Source organism: Petromyzon marinus, chromosome 78 (genome assembly GCF_048934315.1).
Source record: "Petromyzon marinus isolate PM22_M1 ecotype Great Lakes invasive population chromosome 78, UKy_Petmar_22M1.pri1.0, whole genome shotgun sequence".
Taxonomy (NCBI): domain Eukaryota; kingdom Metazoa; phylum Chordata; class Hyperoartia; order Petromyzontiformes; family Petromyzontidae; genus Petromyzon; species Petromyzon marinus.
Window position 1 is genome coordinate 1427583 of NC_133744.1, and position 20303 is coordinate 1447885.

Consider the following 20303-nt stretch of genomic DNA (forward strand, 5'->3'; position numbering starts at 1 on the left):
GAGTGGGTGGGTGACATGGGTGAGAGAAGATATGGCCAGATGGGTGAGTGGGTGAGTGGCACGGGCTAGAGAAGAGATGTACTGATGGGTGAGTGAGTGGCACGGGATAGAGAAGAGATGGACTGATGGGTGAGTGGCACAGGCTAGAGAAGAGATGTACTGATGGGTGAGTGGGTGAGTGGCACGGACTAGAGAAGAGATGTACTGATGGGTGAGTGAGTGACACGGGCTAGAGAAGAGATGTACTGATGGGTGAGTGGCACGGGATAAAGAAGAGATGTACTGATGGGTGAGTGGGTGGGTGAGTAACCGAGTGGCACGGGCGAGAGAAGAGATGTACTGATGGGTGAGTGAGTGGCACGGGCTAGAGAAGAGATGTACTGATGGGTGAGTGAGTGGCACGGGATAGAGAAGAGATGGACTGATGGGTGAGTGGCACGGGCTAGAGAAGAGATGTACTGATGGGTGAGTGCCACAGGCTAGAGAAGAGATGTACTGATGGGTGAGTGGGTGAGTGGCACGGACTAGAGAAGAGATGTACTGATGGGTGAGTGGCACGGGATAAAGAAGAGATGTACTGATGGGTGAGTGGGTGGGTGAGTAACCGAGTGGCACGGGCGAGAGAAGAGATGGACTTATGGGTGAGTGGGTGGGTGAGTAACCGAGTGGCACCGGCTAGAGAAGAGATGTACTGATGGGTGAGTGGGTGAGTGGCACGGGCTAGAGAAGAGATGTACTGATGGGTGAGTGGCACGGGCTAGAGAAGAGATGTACTGATGGGTGTGTGAGTGGCACGGGATAGAGAAGAGATGTACTGATGGGTGAGTGGGTGGGTGAGTAACCGAGTGACACGGGATAGAGAAGAGATGTACTGATGGGTGTGTGAGTGCCACGGGCTAGAGAAGAGATGTACTGATAAGGTACAGGAGGATGTGGATCCGCGTGCACTTGCCACATACATGTTGAGACAAGCAGCGAGTTACGACATGTAGCGTCGTCACACGTTTAGAGGATTTGGCTGCTACTCTCAATATCCATGCGGTGATGATGATGATGACGATATCAGGCACTTCGTTGAGCTGATATTATTTCTGATAGCCGGGTCGCTTCTGACAAACGGAGCTATACAGTCGCTCAGTGGTGTAGACTTACCTGGTTAGATTAAAACAAAGTTGGATAGTTTCGGCTGACTTAAAACATTCCCACTTAAGTCCAATTTTTACTTTCATTATTATTTTCCAGGGGGTAGGCAGAGCCGGAGAGAACACGCAAAGTTTATTGCAAATTGTATCACCCACCCACCCCCAAAAATATATAAAGGTAATCGCGATAAAATATGAGCAGCAGCAGCAGCAGCAATCATCAACAACAATCATATCACGGAGCGTGGTGTGATACGTTTTGGGTGGAGTGGTAGGGGTAGAGTGGTAGGGGTAGAGTGGTAGGGGTAGAGTGGTAGTGGTAGGGGTAGAGTGGTAGGGGTAGAGTGGTAGTGGTAGAGTGGTAGGGGTAGAGTGGTAGGGGTAGAGTGGTAGAGATAGAGTGGTAGGGGTAGAGTGGTAGTGGTAGAGTGGTAAGGGTAGAGTGGTAGGGGTAGAGTGGTAGGGGTAGAGTGGTAGGGGTAGAGTGGTAGTGGTAGAGTGGTAGGGGTAGAGTGGTAGTGGTAGGGGTAGAGTGGTAGGGGTAGAGTGGTAGTGGTAGGGGTAGAGTGGTAGGGGTAGAGTGGTAGGGGTAGGGGTAGAGTGGTAGGGGTAGAGTGGTAGGGGTAGAGTGGTAGTGGTAGGGGTAGAGTGGTAGGGGTAGAGTGGTAGGGGTAGAGTGGTAGTGGTAGGGGTAGAGTGGTAGGGGTAAAGTGGTAGTGGTAGGGGTAGAGTGGTAGGGGTAGAGTGGTAGTGGTAGGGGTAGAGTGGTAGGGGTAGAGTGGTAGGGGTAGAGTGGTAGGGGTAGAGTGGTAGGGGTAGAGTGGTAGGGGTAGAGTGGTAGAATGGTTTTAGGGGTAGAATGGTCCACCCCTACTGCCACTCTACCCCTCTCACCTCCCCGCGTAGCCATTATGAATCCAGGGTAGCTTGACGGGAAGAATTAACACAACCGGTAACCCTTAACCGGTAACCCTTAACCGGTAACCCATAACCGGTGACCCATAACCGCTAGGAGCATCTGCAACTTTGCAGGTTGCACGGTTAGAAATTCCACCGTGCAGTGTGGTGAGTGGGTGAGTGATTAGGTGAGTGGGTGGGTGAGTGGGTGAATGAGTGAATGGATGGGTGAATGGGTGAATGGGTGGGTGAGTGAGTGAATGAGTGAATGGGTGGGTGAATGGGTAGGTGAACGGGAGAATGGGTGGGTGAATGGGTGGGTGGGTGGGCGAGTGGGTGGGCGGGTGAATGGGTGGGTGGGTGGGCGAATGGGTGGGTGGGTGAATGGGTGAGTGGGTGGGTGAGTGGGTGAATGGGTGGGTGGATGGGTGGGTGGATGGGTGGGTGAATGAATGGGTGGGTGAATGAATGGGTGGGTGGGTGAATGAATGGGTGGGTGGGTGAATGAATGGGTGGGTGGGTGAATGGGTGGGTGGGTGAATGGGCGGTGGGTGAATGGGTGGGTGGTTGAATGGGTGAATGGGTGGGTGAATGGGTGGGTGGGTGAATGGGTGGATGGATGGGTGAATGGGTGTATGGGTGGGTGGGTGAATGGGTGAATGGATGAATCGGTGGATCGGTGGTAGAATGAGTGAATAGGTCGGTGGGTGAGTGGATGAGTGGGTGAGTGAGTGGGTGGGTGAGTGGGTGGGTGAGTGGATAACCTTAACCGATAATCTGTTATCAATAACCAATTACCAATAACTATAACCAATACTCCGCCATCGATGACAGGTAATCAATGACCGATAATCAAAAACCAACAACCGATAATCACCGATAATCAATACCGGTCGCATTGTATATCCACGGTAAACAGTGTCACTGAACCGATATTTCGCGATCAACCCATTGTAAACATCACACTTATCGACCCAGCAGTGACACACCGTGATACAGACAGAGGGTAGCAGTGCTACAGTGGTACAGTGTCACACAGTGGTACAGTGTCACACCGTGGTACAGTGGTACAGTGTCACACAGTGGTACAGTGACACACCGTGATACAGACAGAGGGCAGCAGTGACTCACGGCGCTCGTGACACACAGTGGTACAGTGTCACACAGTGGTACAGTGTCACACAGTGGTACAGTGTCACACAGTGGTACAGTGTCACACAGTGGTACAGTGTCACACAGTGGTACAGTGTCACACAGTGGTACAGTGACACACAGTGGTACAGTGTCACACAGTGGCACAGTGTCACACAGTGGTACAGTGTCACACAGTGGTACAGTGTCACACAGTGGTACAGTGGTACAGTGTCACACAGTGGTACAGTGACACACAGTGGTACAGTGTCACACAGTGGTACAGTGTCACACAGTGGTACAGTGTCACACAGTGGTACAGTGTCACACAGTGGTACAGTGGTACAGTGTCACACAGTGGTACAGTGTCACACAGTGGTACAGTGTCACACAGTGGTACAGTGTCACACAGTGGTACAGTGTCACACAGTGGTACAGTGGTACAGTGTCACACAGTGGTACAGTGACACACAGTGGTACAGTGTCACACAGTGGTACAGTGTCACACAGTGGTACAGTGTCACACAGTGGTACAGTGGTACAGTGTCACACAGTGGTACAGTGTCACACAGTGGTACAGTGTCACACAGTGGTACAGTGGTACAGTGTCACACGGTGGTACAGTGTCACAGTGGTACAGTGTCACACAGTGGTACAGTGTCACACAGTGGTACAGTGTCACACAGTGGTACAGTGTCACACAGTGGTACAGTGGTACAGTGTCACACAGTGGTACAGTGACACACAGTGGTACAGTGTCACACAGTGGTACAGTGTCACACAGTGGTACAGTGTCACACAGTGGTACAGTGGTACAGTGTCACACAGTGGTACAGTGTCACACAGTGGTACAGTGTCACACAGTGGTACAGTGTCACACAGTGGTACAGTGTCACACAGTGGTACAGTGGTACAGTGTCACACGGTGGTACAGTGTCACAGTGGTACAGTGACACACAGTGGTACAGTGTCACACAGTGGTACAGTGGTACAGTGTCACACAGTGGTACAGTGACACACAGTGGTACAGTGTCACACAGTGGTACAGTGTCACACAGTGGTACAGTGTCACACAGTGGTACAGTGGTACAGTGTCACACAGTGGTACAGTGTCACACAGTGGTACAGTGTCACACAGTGTCACACAGTGGTACAGTGTCACACGGTGGTACAGTGGTACAGTGTCACACAGTGGTACAGTGTCACACAGTGGTACACAGTGGTACAGTGGCACACAGTGGTACAGTGGTACAGTGTCGCACGGTGGTACAGTGGTACAGTGTCACACAGTGGTACAGTGTCAAACGGTGGTACAGTGTCACACAGTAGTACAGTGCTAGTGTCACACATTGGTACAGTGTCACACAGTGGTACAGTGTCACACAGTGGTACAGTGGTACAGTGTCACACATTGGTACAGTGTCACACAGTGGTACAGTGCCACACAGTGGTACAGTGTCGAACAGTGGTACAGTGTCGCACAGTGGTACAGTGTCACAGTGGTACAGTGGTACAGTGTCACACAGTGGTACAGTGGTACAGTGTCACACAGTGGTACAGTGTCACACCGTGGTACAGTGCTACAGTGTCACACATTGGTACAGTATCACACAGTGGTACAGTGTCACACAGTGGTACACAGTGGTACAGTGTCACACAGTGGTACAGTGTCACACAGTGGTACAGTGGTACAGTGTCACACAGTGGTACAGTGTCACACGGTGGTACAGTGTCACACCGTGGTACAGTGGTACAGTGTCACACAGTGGTATAGTGTCACAGTGGTACAGTGCCAGACAGTGGTACAGTGGTACAGTGTCACACTGTGGTACAGTGTCACACAGTGGCAAAGTGTCACACAGTGGTACAGTGTCACACAGTGGTACAGTGGTACAGTGTCACACAGTGGTACAGTGTCACACAGTGGTAGTGTCACACAGTGGTACAGTGTCACACAGTGGTACAGTGTCACACAGTGGTACAGTGCTACAGTGTCACACAGTGGCACAGTGTCACACAGTGGTACAGTGGTACAGTGTCACACAGTGGTACAGTGTCACACAGTGGTACAGTGTCACACAGTGGTACAGTGGTACAGTGTCACACAGTGGTACAGTGTCACACAGTGGTACAGTGTCACACAGTGGTACAGTGGTACAGTGTCACACGGTGGTACAGTGGTACAGTGTTGCACGTTGGTACAGTGGTACAGTGTTGCACGCTGGTACAGTGGCACAGTTATACAGTGTCACACAGTTGTAGTGTCACACACAGTGACACACAGTGACACAAACACAGTGACACACACACACACTGACAAAGACAAAGATCCCCCATATAGCCTTAACAGACTGTAGGGGCAAGTGCTGTTAGCGAGCACCTATGAAGGCCAAAGCGACACAAAAGGGGGTGGGTGGCCAGCACCACGCCCGACCGCCTTTGTCTCCCCAGTGGCGATGTTTACACACCGCACCAGGTACTAATTTGAGGCTGAGTCGACCTAGGGGAGGCCCGGGACCGGTTCAGATAATCGTCACTGGTGTTGGCCGTGAGCGGGAATCGAACCCGGGTCGCCAGGTTCATAGCGCAGCATAGCGCTAACCACTACACTACCGCTCCCCTGACACACACAGACACTCAGTGACACACACACAGTGACACACACACAGTGACATAGTGACACACACTGACACACACAGTGACACACACAGTGACACACACACAGTGACACACACAGTGACACACACACACAGTGACACACACACAGTGACATAGTGACACACACACAGTGACACACACAGTGACACACACAGTGACACACACTGACCCACAGTGACACACACACAGTGACACACACACAGTGACACACACACAGTGACACACACACAGTGACACACAGTGACACACACACAGTGACACACACAGTGACACACACAGTGACACACACAGTGACACCCACAGTGACACCCACAGTGACACACACAGTGACACACAGTGACACACACAGTGACACACACACAGTGACACACACACAGTGACACACACAGTGACACACACACACAGTGACACACACAGTGACACCCACAGTGACACACACAGTGACACACACAGTGACACACACAGTGACACACACACAGTCACACACACAGTGACACACAGTGACACCCACAGTGACACCCACAGTGACACACACAGTGACACACACAGTGACACACACAGTGACACACACACACACTGACACACACAGTGACACACACACAGTGACACACACACAGTGACACACACAGTGACACACACAGTGAACACACACAGTGACACACACAGTGACACACACACAGTGACACACACAGTGACACACACAGTGACACACACACAGTGACACACACAGTGACACACACAGTGACACCCACAGTGACACACAGTGACACACACAGTGACACACACAGTGACACACCCACAGTGACACACACACTGACACACACAGTGACACACACACAGTGACACACACAGTGACACACACACAGTGACACACACAGTGACACACACAGTGACACACACAGTGACACACACACAGTGACACACACAGTGACACACACACTGACACACACACAGTGACACACACACACAGTGACACACACAGTGACACACACAGTGACACACACACTGACCCACAGTGACACACACAGTGACACACACAGTGACACACACAGTGACACGCCTATGACGTCCGATCTCCTTCGTCGCGACGCTTCAGGGCGTTGAGTGCAGCGTGAATCCGGAAATGCAGCCTCGACTCCAGAGAGTACTTCTTGTAGTTAGTCCTGTAACACACACAGTGACGTCACACACACACAGTGACGTCACACACACAGTGACACACACAGTGACACACACAGTGAAACACAGTGACACAGTGACACACACACATTGACACACACACATTGACACACACAGTGACACACACACACAGTGACACACACACACAGTGACGTCACACACAGTGACACACACAGTGACACACACACACACAGTGACACACACACAGTGACACAGTGACACACACAGTGACACACACACAGTGACACAGTGACACACACACAGTGACATCACACACACACACAGTGACGTCACACACACAGTGAAACACACACACAGTGACACAGTGACACACACACAGTGACGTCACACACACAGTGACGTCACACACAGTGACACACACAGTGAAACACAGTGACACAGTGACACACACAGTGACACACACAGTGACACACACACAGTGACACACACAGTGACACACACACAGTGACACACACACAGTGACACACACAGTGACACACAGTGACACACACACAGTGAAACACAGTGACACAGTGACACACACACAGTGACACACACAGTGACACACCCACAGTGACAACAACAACGACCGCCATTCGCCACTAAGTGGCGGTGACGTCACCACGACGCTTGTGCCAGGCTATGTGCACCCTGAGGCCACGTGAAGTGTCGAACGCCCGCTGGCAGGAGGTCACGGGGCAGACCCAGGTGCCACGGGTCGACTGACTGAGATGACTGGCTGATGCACCACCTATGCCCCCTACTGTGCCAACCTGCTGTGCTTTAGCCACCCGGCGCTCCGCTCGCTGTTGTGAGCGTCGCTCCTCCGCCCTCCGTTGTTGTTGGAGGGCGACTGCCTCCAACTGCCCAGTAGCATCCTTCACGAGCCTCCTCCACAGAGGCCGATCTTGACACCGCTGGTACCAGTCATCGGCAAGTCCACTCAGCTCCACGTCCTCCTGTACCACATCACTCCATCTCTTCTCTAGCCCGTGCCGCGCCCGCTTAGCCCCCTCAATCCGGCCAAACAAAAGCTGTTTCGGCATGCGGTGGCTGGGCATGCGGGCTACATGACCCAGCCATCGCAGCCTTGCCTGCCGGAGGAGCTCACCGATGGGACCCTGCCCAGATCTTTCAAGGATTTGTGAGCTCCTCACACAATCCAGTCTGGTTAAACCCAGGATGGATCGTAGGCAGGCCAGCCTAAATGTTTCTAACCGGCGAAGATGTTCCATTAGGGGGGTCCACGTTTCGCAAGCGTAGAGAAGGGAGGGAATGACCGTGGCCGAGAAGACCTGAAGCTTAGTGAAGAGCGACAGACCAGGTAGCTTCCACACAGCGTTACGCAACCGATGAAAATATATTGCCGCTCGACTGATTCGGAGTGAGACCTCTGCTGTTAAACTGGAGCCAGTCATAAGCACACTGCCCAGGTATGGCAAACTCTCCACTCTCTCCACAACTGCCCCATCACCGATTGGGAGTTGTGGGGGTGGAGTGTCCGATGGTACAAAATACCCAGGCAGGTGCTTAGTTATGGTGGGGCTGATGGTAAGGCCCCATCTCTTAGTTGCATGCTCCAGTCTCAGCAGCAGCGTCTCCAACTCCTCCTCTAAATGAGCAGCTATTACCAAATCATCGGCATACATAACATGGTTGAGCAATAGAGAGCCATCCCTTGACTGCACCCGGGCATCGATCAGCCTCCCATTATATCTGTACCATATGGAGATTACCCCGGTACAGCTATTGAAGGCTTCAAGAACTACGTGGTCAAAATAGATGTTAAATAATGTGGGAGCCAGAGGACATCCCTGTCGCACCCCAAGGTGTACAGGGAATGGCTCTGACTCCCGGCCACGTAGTTTTACCCAGGCCCGCTCACCATCATGAAGGTCCTTAATGATCGTGAGCAGAGGGTCAGGTACTCCAAAAGCACGAAGAACGACCCAGAGCCCAGGCCTACTGATGGTATCATAGGCCTTGACCAGGTCAATAAAGCAGAGATGTAGGTCTTGTTGGAATTCCCTACACCTCTGCTGTAGCAGACGGACAGAAAATATGGCATCTGTGCAGGTCCGCCCTTTCCTGAAACTGCATTGGGGCTCCGCAAGCCTCTCCTCAGCGTGCCTGGCAAGGCGATGCTGAATAATCCTTGCCAGGACCTTTCCCGGCACACTGAGGAGTGAGATGCCCCTGTAGTTGTTACAGTCTGTGCGGTCCCCCTTCTTAAAAAGGGGGACCACCAGGGCATCCTTCCAATCCTGCGGAACCCGTCCAGTGGTCCAGACTGTTGTTATGATGTCATATAGGGCAGTCTGTGCACAAACGCCACCCTCCCTCAGCATTTCGCTTGAGAGATCATCTCTGCCCGCTGCCTTTCCTGGTCTCAGACTCCGGATCGCCTTCAGTACTTCCTCAACAGATGGCACCTCAGCCAGCCACTCACAGGGGGTGACTACTTCCGATATTTGAGGCATCGCAGCCTCAGCAGCGTCATCCTCACTTTGTGCCACGATGTTTTCCTGGCTGAGGGATTTTCCCTCCCCCAGGACCTCACAGAAATGCTCAGCAAATCTGCAAACCTGTTCCTGGGGGTCGAAGATTGGATCACCGTTTTTTCCCCTAATGATGGTAATAGGTGTGGCGCTGCAGGTTACTTTTTTGATGGAGTTAAATAGAGATTTGTGATCACGGGCCACTGAGGCAGACTCCATCTCCTCAGCAACCCGCGACCACCACCCATCCTTGCAGCGCCTCACGGCTCTCCGAACCTCCGAGCGAAGGCTGCGGTAAGCCTCCTCACACACAGTGACACACACACAGTGACACACACACAGTGACACACAACAACCGCCATTCGCCACTAAGTGGCGGTGACGTCACCACGACGCTTGTGCCAGGCCATGTGCACGTTGAGGCCACGTGAAGTGTCGAACACCCGCTGGCAGGAGGTCACGGGGCAGACCCAGGTGCCACGGGTCGACTGACTGAGATGACTGGCTGATGCACCACCTATGCCCCCCACTGTGCCAACCTGCTGTGGTTTAGCCACCCGGCGCTCCGCTCGTTGTTGTGAGCGTCGCTCCTCTGCCCTCCATTGTTGTTGGAGGGAGACTACCTCCAACTGCCCAGTAGCATCTATCACGAGCCTCCTCCACAGAGGCCGATCTTGACACCGCTGGTACCAGTCATCGGCAAGTCCACTCCGCTCCACGTCCTCCTGTACCACATCACTCCACCTCTTCTGTAGCCTGTGACGCGCCCGTTTAGCCCCCTCGATCCGGGCAAACAAAAGCTGTTTAGGCATGCGGTGGCTGGGCATGCGGGCTCCATGACCCAGCCAACGCAGCCTTGCCTGCGGGAGGAGCTCACCGATGGGGCTTTGTCCAGATCTTTCAAGGATTTGTGAGCTCCTCACACAATCCAGTCTGGTAAAACCCAGGATTATCGTAGGCAGGCCAGCCTAAATGTTTCTAACTGGCGAAGTTGTTCCATTAGGGGGGTCCACGTTTCGCAAGCATAGAGATGGGAGAGAATGACCGTGGCCGAGAAGACCTGAAGCTTTGTGCGGAGCAACAGATCAGGTAGCTTCCACAGAGAGTTACGCAACTTATGAATATATAATGCCGCTCGAATGATTCGGAGTGAGGTCATGACCACACTGCCCAGGTATGGGAAACTCTCCACTCTCTCCAGAACTGCCCCATCATCAATTGGGAGTTGTGGGGGTGGAGTGTCCGATGGTACAAAATACCCAGGCAGGTGCTTAGTTTTGGTGGGGCTGATGGTAAGGCCCCACCTCTTATTGGCAAGCGCCAGTCTCAGCAGCAGCGCCTCCAACTCCTCCTCAGAGTGAGCTGCAATTACCAGGTCGTCGGCATACATAACGTGTTTGACCAATAGGGAGCCATCCCTTGACCGCACCCGGGCATCGATCAGCCTCCCATTGTATCTGTACCAGATGGAAATTCCTCCGGTACCGCTATTGAAGGCTTCACGACTCCCGGCCACGTAGTTTAACCCGGGCCCGCTCACCATCATGAAGGTCCTTAATGATCATGAGCAGATGGTCAGGGACTCCGAAAGCACGAAGAATGACACACGCACAGTGACACACATACAGTGATACACACACACACAGTGACACACACACAGTGACACACACAGTGATACACACACAGTGACACACACAGTGACACACACACAGTGACACACACAGTGACAAGAAGACAAAGATCCCCCATATAGCCTTAACAGACTGTTGGGACAAGTGCTGTTAGCGAGCACCTATGAAGGCCGGAACGGTACACGAGGGGGTGGGTGGCCAGCGCCACTCCCGGCCACCTTTGTCTCCCCAGTCGCGATGTTTACGCACCGCACCAGGTACTCATTTGAGGCTGAGCCGACTTAGGGGAGGCCCAGGACCGGTTCAGATAATCATCACTGATGTTGGCCGTGAGCGGGAATCAAATTCGGGCCGCCAGGTTCATAGCGCAGCTTGCAAACTGCTACACCACCGCTACACTCCTGACACACACACACAGTGACATGCACAGTGACACAGAGACACACAAAGACAATTACCAAGATCCCCCGTGTAGCCTTAACAGACTGTTGGGGCAAGTGCTGTTAGCGAGCACCTATGAAGGCCGGAACGGTACACGAGGGGGTGGGTGGCCAGCGCCACTCCCGGCCGCCTTTGTCTCCCTAGTGGCGATGTTCACACACCGCATCGGGTACTCATTTGAGGCTGAGTCGACCTAGGGGAGGCCCGGGACCGGTTCAGATAATCATCACTGATGTTGGCCGTGAGCGGGAATCGAACCCCGGTTCGCCAGGTTCATAGCGCAGCGTAGCGCTAACCGCTACACTACCGCTCCCCTGACACACACAGACACACACACACAGTGACATGCACAGTGACACAGAGACACACAAAGACAATGACCAAGATCCCCCGTGTAGCCTTAACAGACTGTTGGGGCAAGCGCTGAGTGCTCCAATGATCCCGAGAGCAAAAGCCGTCGGGTGGCAAGGTGGAGGTCCCCAGACTAAGTACGATCAAAGAATTCCCAGTGTACGCCACACCCCCTGCCACATCCTGGCCAGGTGGGGCTCTATACCCTTTGCGCGGCAAAACCTCGCCGAGCAGAGAGGGCCACTCGGATTTGAAAGCTCAACAGCTCCTGTGGTTGCCATAGCCGCCGCTAGCTCGCCGAGCCACTTGCCGAGTAACCCTGAGCATAGAGAGTGGGATCCGGAGTGGGCGAGCTGCCCTACACACTCTAAACAAACTACAGCAGCAGCAGCAGCATCAGCATCAGCAGCAGCATCAGCAGCAGCAGCAGCACGGGCGGGAGGAAGAGGAACGTCCTGACGGCGACGGGAGCGGCGCGGGGCGGGCGGAAGGCGGAAACGGTCGGTGCAAGAATGGCGCTGGCAGACACAGCTTTGGACCTGCATGCAGGCGGCTTTTCCGTATTGGTCGATTGACCGTCGACCAAAAGGCAACGACATCCGGCAAGCACCCCAACCGACCACATCAGCCGTTTCTAGGTGCGGCCACTGTTCGCTCCCGATGTAAAGAAGGGGGCACAGACAAGATGGCCCTAATACAAAAGCTGCTCGGGGCTCCCGTGGCAAGGGGGAGCTCGCGCACGACTTGACATCGCAGCACTCACGGGAAGTTCGCTTCGCAGACCTTGGATCCCTCTGAATGACCATGGCGCGGGCTACGTCCCCTTGGTTCTGGCCAGGGAAAGACAGTGAGGGGAGGACGCCTGTCGGGCGTCGGCCTCACGGTGAAGAACACGGCGGCTGACAAACTCCTGAGCCCTCCAATCGGCCATCCAGACTGCCCGATGCCTCTACGACTACACATTCGGGGGTAACCAATTGGGCCACCATAATCAGTGTTTATGCACCAAGCCCACAGGCAGGCCAGAGGCTGACCAAGACATCAAGGAAGCATTACTTTATCACGATCCTCAGAACTCTTCTCCGGGGGGAGTGGGGTGTGACCGTAAAACCAAGCTTATTGTGATGGGCGACGTTAACGCACGAGTCGGTCAGAACCGTGACCTCTGGAGGGGGGCACTCGTAGCGCGTGGAATTAGCAAGTGTAACGACAATGGTCGTACGCTACTGGAGCTCTGCGCAGAGCACAACCTCTGCACGGCAAACGGCAGATATAGCACCGCGTGAAGACACCAGCGCGCTCCGAGCACTGGCATCTACTGGATCGCATCCTTGTACCCCAACGGGGGGAGACACCACACGCACACACCTGAGTTGTGCCCAGTGCCGGCTGCTTACGACAGACGCACAGATTGGTCGGGGGCAAAAAGTCGCCCTCAGGATCGAACCACCACCCGAGAAGGCTCGCTTTCCACCATTCGCTCGGCCCTCAGGGTTGCCTCCACCCTGACCGGTTCATTCCCCTGCATTCCCCAGTCATCTTCCTCCTACGCACCCTAATTCCTGAGCCGGCTCCGGCATCTCGCTTTCCATTGTCCACCGAACCACATCTCTGAATCCCCGACCTCCATCAGCTCAGCTATCCGGCCACCAGACACTCTGCCCCCGCCGCCCTTCAACTACCCTCGTGCAGGCCCATTTTTACCGCTTCACGCACGTGCCCCATACCCCACTGCCTCTCATCCACGTTGCAACCATCGGACACCCTCGCTCACCATCACACTCCACCTTATTCTGCCTTACCTACCCCAGCAAGATCCGCTCCATTCCCAGCCCCCTGTCCCTCCATACATTCCTTCACCTCCCTCACCGGCCGCCTTCGGCTTTGAATTTTAAAGTGCCCTGGAAATGGCACTATAGAAATCCGAAAAATAATCAAATAGAATCGGTCTTCACCCCAAGAAGCGCCAAGTAGAAAAGCTCCCCCTGTTAAGGGACAAATTTCAGAAGAAGCTCAAGACCGGGCTGAGTGATCATCAAGACACCGGGCACGGATGCAGAGCCTGAACAGCGGTGGAAAGATCTCAAAGCGGCTCCCCACGACACAGTTTCTGAGGTGGTTGGCTTCCCGAACAAGGAAGCACAAAGATTTTTTTCTATGAGAACAGTCCGGAAATCGAATTGCCTTTCCCAGACGGGAACGGTCCACCGTCATTCCAGATTACTCGCCCGTCCCAATGACCAAGCCGGCAAAAATCTACGTACAGCGCTGCGTGCAAAAACCTTGCCGACGAAGCTGAGAGTCACTCAAAAAACGAACCGGTTGACAGACCGCGCCGAAAGACGCAGCTCTATGCAGACACGGGCCACAAGAGCATTCTATAGAAGCCCTATGCTCAGCGTGTGGATCCTCGCACCAGACACAGGCCCCTCGGACAAGGCCCCCACTCAGGCCCCGACTGGTCAGGAGTTCAAATTGCACCGCCAAGTCAAGGCTCGGCCTGCACAGCCACCAGCGCTGCCTGCCGCCAACTACGTGGACCTCGCTGATCTTCGCTAGTGTAGAACCAGACGATGACGACGAGTGGGTGAAAGAATGAGGGGATTGGTGAGTGAGTGAGTGGGTGGGTGAGTGGGTGGGTGAATGAGTGTGTGGGTGAGTGGGTGAAAGAATGAGTGGCAGTGTGTGAATGGGTGCGTGGGTGTGTGAATGGGTCCGTGGGTGAGTGAGTGTGTGGGTGAGTGGGTGAGTGGGTAGGTTAGTGAGTGAGTGGGTGGGTGAGTAGGTGAGAGTGTGGGTGGGTGAGTGAGTGGACAAGTGAGCGAGTGGTGAGCAAACAGGTGAGCGAGTGGGTGGTGAGAGCATGGTGGTGAGCGAGGGGCTCAGCTCACCTGACGTTCTCCAGGCGTTTCCGTGCCTCCGCTCTCCGCTCACCACTTCCGTGCTCAATGAGTGAGTGAGTGAGTGGGTGAGTGACCTGGGGGTGAGTGAGGTGGTGAGCGAGGGGCCCAGCTCACCTGGCGTTTTCCAGGAGTCTGCGAGCCTCCGATCTCCGCTCATCACCGCCGTGTTCCATGAGGAGGAATCCCAACTCAAACATTGCGTTAGGTGCCAAATATTGATCATGACGCAGGCGCTTCTCCCTGGCACACGGGGTACAGGTGGGCAGCAGTGTTAGTCTATGGGGGGCAGTGGTAGTCTATGGGTAGTGTTGAGTCTATGGGCAGTGTTGAGTCTATGGGTAGTGTTGAGTCTATGGGCAGTGTTGAGTCTATGGGCAGTGTTGAGTCTATGGGCAGTGCTGAGTCTATGGGCAGTGTTGAGTCTATGGGCAGTGTTAGTCTATGGGTAGCAGTGGTAGTCTATGGGTAGTGTTGAGTCTATGGTGCAGTGTTGAGTCTATGGGGCAGTGTTGAGTCTATGGGCAGTGTTGAGTCTATGGGCAGTGTTGAGTCTATGGGTGGTGTTGAGTCTATGGGCAGTGTTGAGTCTATGGGTGGTGTTGAGTCTATGGGGCAGTGTTGAGTCTATGGGGCAGTGTTGAGTCTATGGGTGGTGTTGAGTTCATGGGCAGTGTTGAGTCTATGGGCAGTGTTGAGTCTATGGTGCAGTGTTGAGTCTATGGGGCAGTGTTGAGTCTATGGGCAGTGTTGAGTCTATGGGCAGTGTTGCGTCTATGGGCAGTGTTGAGTCTATGGTGCAGTGTTGAGTCTATGGGCAGTGCTGAGTCTATGGGAAGTGTTGAGTCTATGGGTGGTGTTGAGTTCATGGGCAGTGTTGAGTCTATGGGCAGTGTTGAGTCTATGGGTGGTGTTGAGTTCATGGGCAGTGTTGAGTCTATGGGCAGTGTTGAGTCTATGGGCAGTGTTGAGTCTATGGGCAGTGTTGAGTCTATGGGCAGTGTTGAGTCTATGGGGAGTGCTGAGTCTATGAGCAGTGTTGAGTCTATGGGCAGTGTTGAGTCTATGGGCAGTGCTGAGTCTATGGGCAGTGTTGAGTCTATGGGCAGTGTTGAGTCTATGGTGCAGTGTTGAGTCTATGGGCAGTGCTGAGTCTATGGGCAGTGTTGAGTCTATGGGCAGTGTTGAGTCTATGGGCAGTGTTGAGTCTATGGGCAGTGTTGGTCTATGGTGCAGTGTTGAGTCTACGGTGCAGTGTTGAGTCTACGGTGCAGTGCTGAGTCTATGGGCAGTGATGAGTCTATGGGGGGCAGTGTTGAGTCTATGGGCAGTGTTGAGTCTATGGGCAGTGTTGAGTCTATGGTGCAGTGTTGAGTCTATGGGCAGTGTTGAGTCTATGGGCAGTGTTGAGTCTATGGGCAGTGTTGAGTCTATGGGCAGTGTTGAGTCTATGGGCAGTGTTGAGTCTATGGGCAGTGTTGAGTCTATGGGCAGTGTTGAGTCTATGGGCAGTGTTGAGTCTATGGGCAGTGTTGAGTCTATGGGTAGTGTTGAGTCTATGGGCAGTGTTGAGTCTGTGGGTAGTGTTGAGTCTATGGGTAGTGTTGAGTCTATGGGCAGTGTTGAGTCTATGGTGCAGTGTTGAGTCTATGGTGCAGTGTTGAGTCTATGGGCAGTGTTGAGTCTATGGGCAGTGTTGAGTCTATGGGCAGTGTTGAGTCTATGGGTAGTGTTGAGTCTATGGGTAGTGTTGAGTCTATGGGTAGTGTTGAGTCTATGGGCAGTGTTGAGTCTATGGGCAGTGTTGAGTCTATGGGCAGTGTTGAGTCTATGGGTAGTGTTGAGTCTATGGGCAGTGTTGAGTCTATGGGTAGTGTTGAGTCTATGGGCAGTGTTGAGTCTATGGGGGGCAGTGTTGGTCTATGGTGCAGTGTTGAGTCTATGGGCAGTGTTGAGTCTATGGGCAGTGTTGAGTCTATGGGCAGTGTTGAGTCTATAGGCAGTGTTGAGTCTCTGGGCAGTGTTGAGTCTATGGGCAGTGCTGAGTCTATGGGCAGTGTTGAGTCTATGGGTAGTGTTGAGTCTATGGGCAGTGTTGAGTCTATGGGCAGTGTTGAGTCTATGGGTAGTGTTGAGTCTATGGGCAGTGTTGAGTCTATGGGCAGTGTTGAGTCTATGGGCAGTGTTGAGTCTATGGGTGTGTGGTGCTGAGTCTATGGGCGGTGCTGAGTCTATGGGCAGTGCTGGGTTTATGGTCAGTGCTGAGTCTATGGGCAGTGTTGAGTCTATGGGTAGCAGTGTTGAGTCTATGGGCAGTGTTATTCTATGGGTAGTGTTAGTCTATGAGCAGCGTTAGTCTATGGGTAGCAGTGTTAGTCTATGGGCAGTGCTGAGTCTATGGGCAGTGCTGAGTATATGGGCGGTGCTGAGTCTATGGGCAGTGTTGAGACTATGGTGGTGTTTGTGGTGGTGGTGGTGGTGGTTGTAGTGGTAATAGCGGTAGTCATGGTAGTTTTGGTTGTGGTAGTTATGGTAGTTAAGGTAATTGCAGTCGTGATTGCTTACTGAGCGTGGATTTGGATGAACGCCTCCTCGGCCTCGGAAAGTCGTCCGAGATGTTTCAGGCACACCCCCTTGAGCAGGAGTAGCAAACAGGTGTCGTCCACTGCATATTCACCGCCTCCTGCACAACCACAATCAGAACTACAACCACCACAACCACCACTACTAATAACCACCACAACCAACACTACTAATACAACTACCACTACAACCACCACTACTAATAACCACCACAACCACCACAACTAATACTACTACCACTACAACCACCACTACTAATAACCACCACAACCTCCACTACTAATACAACTACTACCACCACTACTAATACAACTACAACCACCACAACCACCACTACTAATACAGTTTCAGTTTCAGTTAGTTTCAGCTTATTTATTTTGACATAGCCCTGTGAGCCATTCGGCTCTTGAATCGGGTGCATCCACAACAAACAAAAAAAAACAAAACACGAACAAGAAAAACATCTTAAAGTGACTATGTGTGTGACTGTGCAAACAGAAAATCCATGAAAAAACACGGCAAAATATTTCTGAAAAAGCACCGTACACCAACGCTGTGTGCAAAAAAATCCCAGTGGGATGCAAGTCAAACAACAACAACCACAACAACCACAAGAAAACTTAGATTAAGGCCATCAGTCTACAACTACAACCACCACAACCACCACTACTAATACAACTACTACCTACCATCACAATCACCACCACTACTAATACAACTACTACCTAACCATCACAACCATCACTACCAATACAACTGTAGGGGTGATTGTCACTCACCATTGAGCAGGCCTGTAGTTCTACTTATTGGCCATAGGAGGCAGAGGCATTACTTCGCCAGGGCAAATGTCCATGGGCCAGACAGGGGCCAACTGCGGATCACACTAAACGGATCCTGGGACACATTCCCCGGGCCCCCGGGTGGGGCGGACCGGGGGGAATGATGTCACCTTCCAGGATGGCCCAGAGTGTTCCAGAAGGAGGGCGTGGCTAGGGCGGAGCAAGCCACGAACGAGTATATAAGCCAGAGCACTCAGAGCTCTGGCTCCGTTATCTACACGCTGAAGACTGAAGACCGGGCTGGAGAATAGGACCCTGGACCCCAAGCCCCGCAGTCCTTCTAAGGGCCGGAGCTCAGTGAGGCCAGTGGTCAGGACTCCACGGACCAGGAGGTCGGGTTACCGGTGTTAGGTCCCGTATAGTTCGGAGGCCATACCTCCCTAGGTATCGGGTGAAGGGACCGATATACCCTTCGTGATAGGGACCTTGTAGTAAAGACAATGTACAACGTCTTGCCTCATAAGAAGTTTATTCGTCAGTATTTACAACACTACTACAACTACCACTACTAATACAACTACAAACAGCACAACCACCACTACGAATAATAACTACAACCACCACTACTAATACAACTACAACCACCACAACCACCACTACTAATACAACTACAACCACCACAACCACCACTACTAATATAACTACTACCACCACAACCACCACTACTAATACAACTACAACCACCACAACCACCACTACTAATACAACAAAACCACCACAACCACCACTACTAATACAACTACAACCACCACAACCACCACTACTAATACAACTACAACCACCACAACCACCACTACTAATACAACTACAACCACCACAACCACCACTTCTAATACAACTACTACCACCACAACCACCACTACTAATAACCACCACAACCGTCACTACTAATACAACTACAACCACCACAACCACCACTACTAATACAATTACAAACACCACAACCACCACTACGAAAAATAACTACAACCACCACTACTAATACCAACTGCTACCACCACAACCACCACTACAAATAACAACTACTACCACCACTACCACAACCACCACAACAACAACCAAAACTACCACCATCACTACAACCACTACCACAACAATTACAACCACTAAAACCACCACAACCACTACTACCCCTACTACCACAACCACTGCTACCACAACAACCACAATCATAACTACAACAACCACCACAACCACCATAACTGCCATAAGGAACACACCATTATAACTAACATCTAATGCAACCATGACAACCACTACTCCCACAACCACTACAACTACAACCACCATTACAATCATAACCACAATCACTACCACCACCACAACCACGATCACCACTACAACCACAACCACCATCTACATCACGACCACAAACACCACTACAACCACAACCAGATGAGGCTGAGAGGGTGAATGAGTGAGTGGGTGTCTGGATGTGCGAGTCAGTGAGTGGGTGAGTGGTGGGTAATTGAGAGGGTGAGTGATTGGTGAGTGGGTGAGTGAGTGGGTGGGTGAGTTGATGGGTGTCTAGGTGTGCGAGTGAGTGGCTGGGTGAGTGGTGGGTAATTGAGAGGGTGAGTGATTGGTGAGTGGGTGAGTGAGTGGGTGGGTGAGTTGATAGTGTCTGAGTGTGTGAGTGAGTGGGTGGTGAGAAAAATGTGATTTGATCTTTTAACCCCAAGAACTGGTTTTCAGGTTTGTTGAGGATTTCTGTGAGGTCGTGGGGGAGGGGAAATCCCTTAGACCAGAAAACATCATGGGGCAAAGTGGTGGTGACCCTGCTGGGGCTGACCGTGCCTCAAATATTGGAAGAAGCAGTCACCCCCTGTGAGTGGCTGGCTGACGTGCCATTTGTTGAGGAAGTACTGAAGGTGATCTAGAGTCTGAGACCAGGAAAAGCACCAGGCACAGATGATCTCCCAAGCTAAATGCTTAGGGAGGGTGGCGTTTGTGCATAGACTGCCCTACATGACATCATAACAACAGTCTGGACCACTGGATGGGTTCTGCAGGACTGGAAGGATGCCCTGGTGGTCCCCCTCTTTAAGAAGGG

General features: G+C 52.6%; 1 protein-coding gene across 4 annotated transcripts in view; it reads right to left on the reverse strand.

Annotated features, from left to right (window-relative positions):
* Positions 1-1256: 1256 nt before the first annotated feature.
* The window catches only part of LOC116957600 (tetratricopeptide repeat protein 39A-like), a 98962-nt gene continuing 79915 nt past the window's right edge, over positions 1257-20303 (reverse strand). For all 4 annotated transcript variants that reach the window (XM_076056782.1, XM_076056784.1, XM_076056780.1 and 1 more), the window contains 3 exons: positions 17394-17511; positions 14946-15071; positions 1257-6991 (listed from right to left, as the gene is read on the reverse strand). In XM_076056782.1, coding sequence (XP_075912897.1) covers positions 6889-6991; positions 14946-15071; positions 17394-17511 — 347 coding nt within the window. In that variant the 3' untranslated portion in view covers positions 1257-6888. The remainder of the gene's footprint in view (positions 6992-14945; positions 15072-17393; positions 17512-20303) is intronic.